The 11,743-nt window shown below is 38.7% G+C and overlaps 1 protein-coding gene across 1 annotated transcript; it reads right to left on the reverse strand.

Moving 5' to 3' along the window:
- Window positions 1–2,753: 2,753 nt before the first annotated feature.
- alpk1 (alpha-kinase 1) lies at window positions 2,754–11,743 on the reverse strand. Its single transcript, XM_042512645.1, has 14 exons — window positions 11,673–11,743; window positions 10,396–10,575; window positions 8,961–9,115; window positions 8,678–8,876; window positions 8,408–8,467; window positions 8,229–8,315; window positions 8,066–8,142; window positions 7,858–7,953; window positions 6,861–6,965; window positions 4,916–6,719; window positions 4,670–4,817; window positions 4,133–4,295; window positions 3,337–3,523; window positions 2,754–3,248 (listed from the first exon to the last, which is right to left on the reverse strand). The coding sequence occupies exons 2-14, from the start codon at window positions 10,499–10,501 to the stop codon at window positions 3,037–3,039; spliced, it is 3,399 nt and encodes a 1,132-aa protein (XP_042368579.1). The 5' UTR covers window positions 10,502–10,575; window positions 11,673–11,743; the 3' UTR covers window positions 2,754–3,036.

The raw sequence follows: 11,743 nt of genomic DNA on the forward strand, positions 1-11,743 counted from the left end.
AGGGGTAAAGAATGTTGTTTGTGCTCACTGAAGAAGGTGGTTAATAAACCCAGAACTGGATTTTGGATGAATGTGCTAATATCTCTATCAATGACATCACTGTCATATGATATGGAGGTGTGTGACTGCAGTGATTAAAGCACCTGATTGTTGCACAATCTTCCTGCCTCATTCTTGATTTAACAGCAGCATTGCCTTTACATTCACAATACCCCCCCCCAATTCAATATTTACACTTGCATTTTTACTTACACAGTGAAGGGTAAAGTCACACTGTAAGCGAACTGCAATCATGTAGTTTGACTGAATTTAGTAGGGGAGAGTGGGGTCAGTTGGGACATGGGGGCAGTGGGGGCCGTGGGAACAGTGCATTTACAATGCTCATAATAAGCCACAACATCTTCACTTTTAATCTCAGCCTTCTGATTATTTCTTCCTTTTTACAGTTCTTTTGTAAGTGCAGTTTTGGCTTTTGTTATTTTTCTTTTATCTTACTTAAAATAATAATAAAAAAGAAATCTGAAAAGCAGATTTTCTAGCCAAGTTGGTACTAGTGTTAGTTGTCTGAATTTTTGTTGGTAGCTAGCACAGGAGTCCAAATTGTGTCCGCTCTCCCTTAGAAGTTTGGGACCATTTGTTGTTTCTACCTTACAAATGCACAAAAAAGTAGACAAAACAGTGTGTGAGTGTTTTATTTTGTATTTTCAGAGTTCAACTATTAAACTTTAATTTTTTTGCAATATCTTACAGAAATCTATCAGCTACTATGGAAGCCTCATTGAGCCGATATGTGTCATTGAGAGGAAGGCCCGGAAGACAGCCAAACACCATATCTCAGTATTTTATGAAAATACAAAAAAATTACAAATGTTTCATTTATTCGCAAAGAAATGTTGGAACAAGTGACATTGTAAATACTAGATGTTCAAATTGAGTCCGCTTTTTAATTTTTTCTTTTTTTTTCTTTTCTATTTTTAGCCAGCAACAAGGTGTGCCAACTCACCCTTCCCATTGTCCCAACAGCCCTGGGGGTGAGAATGCACTCCTTGTACATTTAACAAAGTTGTGCCTTTTATATTCTCGTCAGGCCCTAAAAAACATGGTAAATTATTGGTAGACAAATTATTTTCATTACAGTTCAAGCAGTCTGTGATAATAGAAGTTTTTTTGTGTCATTCCAAAAATGTTTCACATGACCCCACTCTCCCCTATAACAAGGGACAAATACATGTTCTCCTTCATTATTATCAACACTGGCTTTACTATTCCGACTCATGCAACACTGAGATAGGCCTGAAGGGTAAAAGAGAAAAAGGAAAATATTTTATCATAATTACATAACATTTAAGCAAATGTTTGTCAGTGACGAAGAGATCTTAACACTTAAAAGATTGTCCGAACTGAACAACACACAGCAGTCACCTAATTGGCTGAACTGCAGAAGCTTAAGTAAATATTTTCTGCTTTGTTGTACTCATATAAGGGTAATGTATTATGACACATCCCCATTATGAATAAAAATTGATGCCTTATTCATCTGTAGCCTGCTTTTACATCCTTTTTTGAAAGTCACTGCTCATATTAGTATGTCCACATTTTTATTTTCTATCTGCAGTTGAAACAAATTAATTATCAAAGTAAAAACTGGACCGGAAAAAAACTGTAATAAAAACAAATACCTAACATTGAAGTATTAATACAAGCGACAAAAGTTCACTTCTACACAGTGCTCATGACGGAAAATGTTCTTGAAGCACGAGCTTGCCATTATCTGTCAATGTCAGGTGATTCCTGCGCTGTCAGTCCAGTTTGACAGCAATCCAGTCACATAACAATGAGACAGTGATTGATTACAAAACCTCCAAAGCAAAACAAGTATTAGCTATTTTAAAAAAAACAAACCCCAAAACCCCAACTAATTCTTGAAGTGGAGGCAAGCTTTAACTATCAGAGACCGGCTTATCATCAAGGTTTATCAGGAACTTGTCCAAGTACATCTAAAGAGAAATGATCACCTTACCAACACTGGATATGGCCATAATTTCAGTATCTTAATTTATGATCTAAGTATTTAGCAAAAAATCTGTTTAAATTATATTTATGATTTTATGGATAATATCTATGCTGTGTTAATATGAAATGTATCTATAAAAATCTGTTTTAGTGTTTCTAACGTTATTACTGTAAAAAGAAACTGTTTTAACTTAAAAAAATTAGTCCACTGGCTGCAGGAAATTTTTAAGTTGACTGAATTTAAAAAGACAAGTTGTGGTCATTACAAAATTACCTGAACTTGTCTTCTCATATTCAGACAACTTAAAGACTGAATCCTTTAAAACCTGGAGTGATATAACTTCTTTTGTGCTGCTTTCAGACACCTTTTACATGTATTTAAACAGGTTGCAGGTGCGATTTCTTTAAAAAAAAACATGGTAAAAAAGTCAATGAGCAAGTTGGTAAGACATGCTCCACAAACTGCAAAAAATATGTAGATATAGAAAATTATTTTTTTTAAAAACTAGGGAAAAGTATGCAGCGGAAAAAATGAAAGGGAGGGGTAAAACTATGTTTACAATTATCATGATTACTTATTCAAAACTATACAGTATTACAAAATTATTATGTTCTTAAGCACTTTTCAAAGGTCATGTCTTTTTCATTTTTTCAAACCTATTTTTTTTTTAACTTTCTCGTACTTTTTTTTTTTTTTTTTTTACTAATTTCTAGATAATTTCTGAGTAACTTTTTCTTTCATTGTCCTTTTCATGTTTTTGTTTTGAAACAAAATTAAGGACATTTACTCAGGTTTTAACGGGATACCACAGCTCAGACACTAACTTTTAAACTTTTAAAACAGATTTGTTTTACAGTGAGCTGAAAACGCACAATTTATCTACATGTAAAATACAGTTCATTGTTGCAATGGATAATTTCAGAAACCTATATCAAATGCATATTTTTGTATTTATAAGCTAAAAACATACATTTTTCACTTATTTGGGAATACAAACACTCAATCACAAACCTCCAAACAACTCAAATTTTCTGATGTAGAACTTGTGACTGTTTGACCACTGGAGGTAGTTTGAGCAGTTGGCAAATGCCATTGCACTCTGGTCCATGTTGCTCTTCCAGAAAGTACTTCAGGCCTCTGGCAGCAAAGTTGGAGGGACCCTTGGGTGTCTTAGTGGAGTGAATCTGAGGATCGGTGAGGTAGGTCAGCCCTTTGCCATTGGCTGTCACCCATCCTGTGAAAAAGGAAGGAAGATGATTCCTTGACAATTGAGAAATAAGTTTTATGATTTATAGTAAATAGTGATTTCAGTGATCACACACCTTGCAGATCTACAACAACCTCCTGGCTGTTGGAGAGCAGGTAGGTGAAGTGCCCAAATGCAAGGCCATATTCTGTAGCCTGGAAACTCTTGTCCTTCTTTCCGGTGTTGTTGGTCAGTTTGACGAAGTCGCCGAGCATGTAGGGCTCCACTGTTACACAGCCCACAATCTCATTTTCATTCAGAATCTATTAAAAAGTACAGAAAACAAGATTGTTGTTAGGAAATATTTAATGGAACAGTTCATCCCTAAATCAGATATACAGAAAAAATACAGTTATGTAAATTTTTATAGTATCATTTTGTTCAGAAATCAAATGTCTTTATTATATCTCCACAAGTCAATGGAATGAAAACAGTAAGTGGTCTGTCACTACTTAAAATACTTTCAGTTTTGGTATATGGTTTTTATTTGGAGTGTGTGCAAAGACACTTGAGTGAATACTCGCCACTAAGATATTATTTGTATCATAATGTCGACTCATGTTACATTTTAGACTAACAGCCATCAAATTGGCTCTAATACAGTCTTGAGATTGTGTTTCTAGTTGTTGGCTGTCAACTGGAGGGTGTAGTGGGGTACTTTTGAATTTCAACCAACACTGCTCCAAGACTGCTGCAGGCTATTCTGAACTCTGCTATCTCTAGCATTGGTCCTATTTGAGTGGTATTTATTGTCAAATTAAGTCATTTTTATTCTAATGCAGCATTTGATATACCTACTTTCATTATATGGAAAAAACATTTATTTAATATGTATTGTATGTAAATTTGGTCTTGGTACGATTTGGCCTCACCAGTAGTGCTTCCGAGGGAATGAAGAAGATCTGCGCCATGACCTCCTTGTCGTAAAGACTCTTGTTGAATTCAGTCACATAGTACTGGGCTGTCATCTGTCGCTCCACATCTTTCAGGTGGAACTGGATCTCCTTTGGCTTTAAGTAATCTTTGCCAACATAACTAAGGACATAAATACACAGTTACACTTGGTCCCAATCCTATTTCTTATTTTTACCCTTACACCCCATTTTTTAGTGCCCTATTACCCCCCAGAATAGAGTTACAAGAAGTAATGGTTGAAACCTTCCCCTATTAAATGGGATTACTCTCAAAGACCCTGATACATCATGTGTACCATCATTTTCATTGATCTTTTGTTTCTTGTGCAACAATTTTGCCAATGATTTCTCATAATACTCGTGTTGGAGTATGCCTCTCAAAAACCTCAATTTGGAGCGCCATGTCACCCTGACACTGCAACCTAGCCCTCTATCCCAATAAGAATATGGACACATTACCCCTTGGTGTGAATGTGCAAATATGTAGCTGCATACCTGCTTAACCTCTCCTCCTGGTGTAAAAACTGCACCCATATTGCCATTCTCTGCTTGCCCTGCATCCTCATCGACTCCCCAATGTAAACACAGGTCTCCCTGGTGGTCCACAGTCCCGTGGCTTTGGAGAACTTTAAATGAAGAGCACCTGGTAAAGATGACATGAGTGATCAGCAGACAGTTGCAATCAATGTTTTGTACCCATGACATGGACAAATTTCAACACCAATTGGAATTCATACTTACTGTAGGCAGTTCTGTGTGCCTTGAGTTTGAATTGTATCTTGTCACTCTGCAGCCTCTTCAGGAGACATTCATGGCAAACTCCAGCCAGTAGGGCTTGGTAATCCTGCTGTGACAAGAAATACTGACTCTCAGGGACGTCGCCAGCTACAGTGCTATGCTTTTGGCAACTGTAGCATGAGGGGTTCTTCATCTGAGGTACACTGGCTTTCTCTGTAGGAGTAACTTCACTGTGTCCACTTTGATGCTCTTCCAGCATCTCAAATGAACTTTCTGTGGAGGTTTCGGTGGAAGCACACTGCTCTGGAACAAACTGGGAAAGGTTTGGGTGTGAGGTTGCTGAGGAGTTCCTAGTAGCAGGTTCTGCAGAAACTGAATCCACTTCAGTCTCCATGTTTGGGTCAACATTAAGGTTCTTCACAGGTCTGGATTCCCATACAGATGTGTGGTTTATGTGCGTGGGATCATGTGCTGAATCACTGCTCTCGGAATCAAGTGTTTCCAAAAGGAAGAAGCTCCCATCAGACTCTGACGACTTGCTGCTTTGGCTGGTTCCTGCTTTTGATGGGCTGCTTGACTGAGGTTTTCTGATTGTGGGGGACCTCAGATCAGCTGGGATTTTCTCCCATGACGACTGGGAACCGAAACTGTCCCCGAGAGAGCTGGATGTTTTGAGAGCTAGCTGGGACAAGGATTGTGCCACTCCTTCAGCTACAGATGGCGTCGGCGCCACATCAACAACGTCGGCCATCCAATCCTCGTCAGTACCAAGCGTCTCTATTCCAGCTTGTATCACTTCAAACTTCTCTGAATCACTGCTCACATGGGAGAAGGAAGTGGCAGGTAATGCAGATCTCAGGACTGTGTGGGAACTGACACCTGAGTTATAGCCCTGTGAGTCTCGCTTCCTGTTTTTATCAGCAGATTCCAACTTGCTGTCGTCAACCTCAGTGGTCAGACAACTCTGATTATGTGCGTTTGCTTCACGTTCGCTGGCAACACTTCCTATGAAGCCGCTGCTGTTGGGCCTTGGAGACCCTGAAACACTCAAAGAGACGTTCTGCCATGAAGAGCCAAGGTCATCTGTGCTTTCTAAGGTGGTACACAGGTCAGGCTTTTGAGGTGGGGGCACCTTACCACATGAATTTGTACCTCTCTGTTGTGGCTCTTCTCTTTTGGGAGGGACTTTGCAGGCCTCAGTGCTGCATTCAGTATTGAGGGTACCAATGGTTGTCCCCAATGCAGTTATACATAACCTCACCCCATGTATCTCATCATTTGTCCCTTTGCAGTTTGTGTTGGTTGCCTCGCACAATGATGCATGATACTTTTGGAACCTCTGCATCACTTTGGCAAAACCTTCCAGAGTGAACTGTACCAATGCGTCTTTGATATTTCTGTAGCTGTCGGGGATAAAAGACCCCTTGTCTGAATTAAGGAAAGGCTCCACTCTTAACAGAAGCTTGACTTGGGCAACTTGATGCATGATTTCAGCACAGATGGTGTCTTTGTCTTGGGTATCTGCATTGCAGTAGTCATAGAAATTCGCTAAAGCTTTCTGGCAAGCTTGAGTTGCCTGCGCCACGACCTCCCGAGGAGTGCCGAGCCATTTGTGAGCGACAGTGAGAGAATAGGCAGCCTTGAGGAAGGTGTGAAGCTCTTGCTTGCTGGTGACCAGCTCACCCTCTGCTTTGGTGAGCAGGCCGATTGCAAATGCCTCTCTGGCTTGCAGTAAGAGGGATTGCCTTTGAGAGGGAGGACACTCCATTGAGAAACTGTACGATAACAAGCAGGTCCCTTGAGTTGCCTAAAGAAAAAGGAGGTCAGAAAGAAGCCAAAGAATCATTGAGGCAACAGTAAGTAGGATTTATACCTCTTCGGTGTCAGTATCAGAGAAACCATGAGATATGTTGATTATTTACAGCAGTGAATCAATAGAACAACCTACCACATTGGTCAGCACATACAGCGAAGCGTATTGGCTGTATACCACTGCCATCTTAGCTGCCTGTGCTGCTGAAAGAAGACGATGACCCCCGTCCCCAAGGAGAGACTGTTCCAACCAATAAGCCAGACACAGACAAGTAATTACACAAAGTTAACAATGTAGAGAGTTCTCATACATTTTTAACAATTAATTTTGAAACTAATTAAACATGCACTTCCCAGGTATTTAACCTCCCATAATCAAACTAGCTAGCACTCCAGCCATAAACAAGCAGGGTAGCCTACAGGTAGGCTATCAGGTGCACAAATTTGATGCTTTGTAGGACCTTTTCAAGATAATTTTAAATAAAATTTAAGTCTTATGATCTTTGGACAAATCACAAGTTTTGTTTTTAAAGCATTTCAGGTAAGTATAAAGGTAAATAGTATGTATGTGGTCTCATGCAGAGGTAGATCATATGTAGGAACATGGCTATCAGAGTGAGTTAGGTTAATCTATATTTTACAACATGCATGAAGTAAAAAGACAGTATTGTGTTCAGTGGTGGTTTTTCTGAAGATGCATTGCATTTTAATGTGTGCAAATAATAATTTTGACAAGTTTGTGTGCATCTATTGCTTAAATGGTTACACAATAGTTCATTTGGCATGTTCTTGTTTCCTTCCTGATGACACACCCCATTTCTTTAAACCCAAAAAGCAGGTGTGGCCCTGGCTATGACACAATGCCTGTCTGGTTTGAGTGCATCACATGATACTGATAATGGATACTGGTAACACAGAGTGCAGCAGTAGATTTTAAAATAGTGATGAAGGAGCATGACGTTATTTTGGGATTTTATGACCATATTTCAAACAATAGCCAAAACAATTCATCTTCAAAACTTTTCCAAAACATTCTGTGAATTTTAGCTTTTCTGATTTCATAACTTTTCCAGGAATTTAATGAATATTAAAAATCATACAGTTTATAAAAAAATTATATCAGTTAGACTGACCAAATCAGCATCTGGATTGGTCCTAAAAGCGTGGAAGTCCTCATCGTTCATAGACACCAATATGTTGGCCAGTATGCCAAGGGAGGTTCCAATGCCCTAGAAAATACACATACATGCAGCAAGTAAAAGTTAAAAATTTGTGTGAATTGGGATGTTTACAGGCTCAAACCATGTCAACTGCCATGTTGTGGTTGTGTCTCTGTGCTACCTTTTTATCAGGTTGAGGAAGTGCATAGAAGCCGACCAAAGAGGCCCAGATTAGCTCTGCGGCCTCGAGCCACAGGCCTGGAGAAGAGCACAAAAAAAAAGCCATGATATGACTGCATCAGCGAAGTAAACTAGTTTCTCTCACTCTGGAAGAAACATCTTACCTAGTTTTTGCAAAATCATTCCACGTACTTGAACACTAACAGCCTGCACAAGAGCCCTGTCACTTTCAGAGTGGTACACCCAACAACCTGGGTGAGAAAACAGAGATTTGGTTTTATTGTGCTGGTAAATAACAACATAATACACCATTAAAGGCAATTAAAAGAACATAAGCAGCTACCTGTGGCCCCGCTGTTGTTAATCAGGCTACTCAGGATGTATTCCGCCTTCTGCAGTTTGCCTGGAGGGAAGATGATTGAAATGTTTATCCATCTCTGTGTAACAAAACATCAAATATCTCCATAATGACAATGTGTAATTATGACAAAGCCTTTTCACACATCCATGTTATGAGTTTGCACCAAGCACTATTATTTCCCCCAAATCAATTATTAGGAGGATGAATTAAATATTATTCATCCATCAACCTCAGCCCTCCAAAACACTGTACCAGAGTTAAAGTAGACTCTAGCCTGCCGTATGACCAGCTGGGGGGCCACGGGGGTGTCAGGGTGGCGTCTGTGGAGCAGCTTGGTGATCTTCAGCAGGCGGCTGGACTCGTCCGTCCAGTAGAGGAATCGGTCGACTAAGAAGACCACCGCCAGTGCTGCACGTGCCTCCCGAGCCACGATGGAAGCCTTTAGAACAGCCTGGCGTGCAGCAACCATAAATACAGTTGATTTTTTTTCAGTAAACATTGCAAAGAAACCATTACTTAGCTGTGTCATTATTACCAGCAGCTCTGACAGGTGCTTGCTGATGAGGTCATTGAGGTTGGTCTTGTCATTGGCGCTGACTGACTGCTTGTACTGCCACTTCTCAGGCACAAAAGGCCACTTCATTTCCATCGCCTCCTGCAGGAGAGAGGCTAGTTCTGCACACAGCGAGTCTGTGGTAAATAATTGTACAAAATGCAGCAAAAAGTGTGTGAGATCAACAGGACCAAAAACTTTGTGCATAACTAAAACAGACAATACCTGATAAACGTGGTAACTTTTTGCAAGAGAAAATAACTTTATTTCAAGGGTAATCTCCAAATTTTCCAACCTGGACCCTATTTTCACTTTTTTTGTTCAAATAACTGATGAGAACAACAGTTTTTGATACTGGTCAGATTGTTATTCTCAGTGTCTGAGAACCTTATGAAAGGGATCCGAGACTTTTATTTAATGAGTAAAATCCTTTCTTGTTCAACAAAAACATCCCCCTAATTCACCATTGACAATCTCACCAGATCCTATTTAAATAAATAGTCATTTTAGTTTGATCAGATCCAGCATTTTTTTTCTCATATAACTGTGTGAATTTCAACCAAACCGGTGGTGGTGATTGTTGCAACACTGAAAAGATGAACTATGATGTTTTTTTGGGAGTTTTATTTTCAGTCAACTTTGAATGAGGTACATTTTATGATAATAAAATGATTGTTTATTACACTGAAGTTGAGTAGGTTTGGTGATAGCAATGTTAGAATTGTAGGGTAGGTATATTATATGTAAATTCTCAAATAAAAATCTGAGTCTGTCAGTAGCGAAAACAAGCAGTCTTAGCAGATGTACAATAACGGTGCAAATATTCCCCAAGTGGTTACATTACAACCTGTTTTGCTGCTACTGGCTGCAGCACTCTTGTTCAATACTGGACCAATTTAAAAAATTATTCTTCTCAGTCACTTGGACACAAAAACATAGGAAAATAGGGTCCAGATTAAAGAATAGCGAAAAGAATTAAAGACTGCTTTTAGGAAAACATTGTTTTTGCTCTTATTTGACAAATTGGGAAGCAAAGTCCTCTGACTCGACAACATAATTTGCAAATTACTGAGACCGGAGCCTCCAGTAGAGGGGATGGGACAGTTGTGGGTATTTTATATTGTAGAACTGCTTCAGTGTTATTTTAGGATTAATCATTTGTGACAAAATCAAAGTAAAACAGCTTTTATCGATTATTACAAACACCACTAGAAGGACTATGAGGAGGAGAACAAACATGATTTTAACAGATTATCTACCTTACGTACTACTGCTTGGATATACTAACAGTTTCAGACAATATGACAAAATGCATTTTATAAAAGTTACCAACATTAACTTTTATCCAAATCCTTATCTGACCTTCACCCATGCCCAAACGAAAAACTTAAACAAATAGCACCATCTTGTGTCTGACCTCTGCACCTGCAGTAGTCGAGCCTCTGTGCCTCAGAGGCCTGTGTGGACTGCCGAGCCGCTCTGAGGCACTCCTCCAGTAAACCCCCCACCTCCTGGCTGTCCATTCTGCTTAATGGATGCTGTAGCTGTTGCCCAGAATGAAGGGATTTCCTCTTTTGTTGGACTCTTCACACCGTTTCTGTGTTAAAGTGATTCAAGAAGGGGAATTCCATGAAATGACCAGACTGCTGATGACTAAGGATTGCACCAATTGGTCTGGTTGTAAATTTCAAAACACGAAAGACTGAATCAATACATGAATAAAAACTGAAATGAATTAATAAATAATATGGAAAAAAAACCCATTCTTGTTTTTTTCCTCAATTAAAATCCATATATATTTAAGGTCTTGTATTTTGACGGACAGTAGCCTACAGTGTTCGTGATTTGCCTGTATTCCCCATTAAAACAATGTCCCTGTAGGAAATATTTATGGTCCTAAACTCTTTGAAACATGGAGCGAGTTTACTTTACTTATACTGCTTTCAAATGCCTTTCACCAATATTTAAACCTTAGAGCTCTGAGTAAACTGGTGCTGTAAAAAAGAAAAGAAAAAGTAAAAAAGAAAAAAGGCAATGAGCAAATTGATAAGAAATGGTCCACAAATTGCAAGGAATTTGTGAATGCAGAAAATTATTTTTAAAAAAGCATGAGAAAACGTTTTGGGGGAAAAAACAAACAAAAAAACTATATTTTTAATTGTCATACTTGTCTATTTAAAATACTGTAACAAAATGACATTTTTAAAGCACTCTTTTCAAGTCTTGTTTGCCTTGCTTTCATGTTGTTTTTTGTTGTTTAGTTTTTAATATTAGGCAATTTCCTGTTTTGTTTTTAAAAGAAATCAAGATAAATTTCTCCGGTTTTTAAAGGGTTAACAGTGACTTTGTAATAAACTTTACTTTCAGTTCTGTCAAACTGGATGTTTTGTTCCTTCTAGCTATCACGCACACGAAAAAATGAGAAAACATAGACTGTATATAAATGTGTGGAACGCACCCTTTATTATGGAGCATGCCCATAAAGTTTTTACAACTGTTAAATTGTAAAGTGCAGTGTACCTACTGTTCTGACAGTAAAAAACAAATACACAGACATTATTTCACAGGATTGGAAGTTTCTGTGGTCACATTTACAATTAATCTTCTCACTTCAGTCAAACGCTACCTTACAAGAGTGTCTTTTTTACTATAAAGTCGGATTGATAGAATATTATTTCCATAAACAGCACCTACCGTCTGCAAGTTCTCCACTTCCTGGAAGGGCAGCGCTACACTGTGCTGCCTTCAAATACTGTCGGAAATGT

The sequence above is a fragment of the Plectropomus leopardus genome, chromosome 23 (assembly GCF_008729295.1).
Source record: "Plectropomus leopardus isolate mb chromosome 23, YSFRI_Pleo_2.0, whole genome shotgun sequence".
Classification (NCBI taxonomy): domain Eukaryota; kingdom Metazoa; phylum Chordata; class Actinopteri; order Perciformes; family Serranidae; genus Plectropomus; species Plectropomus leopardus.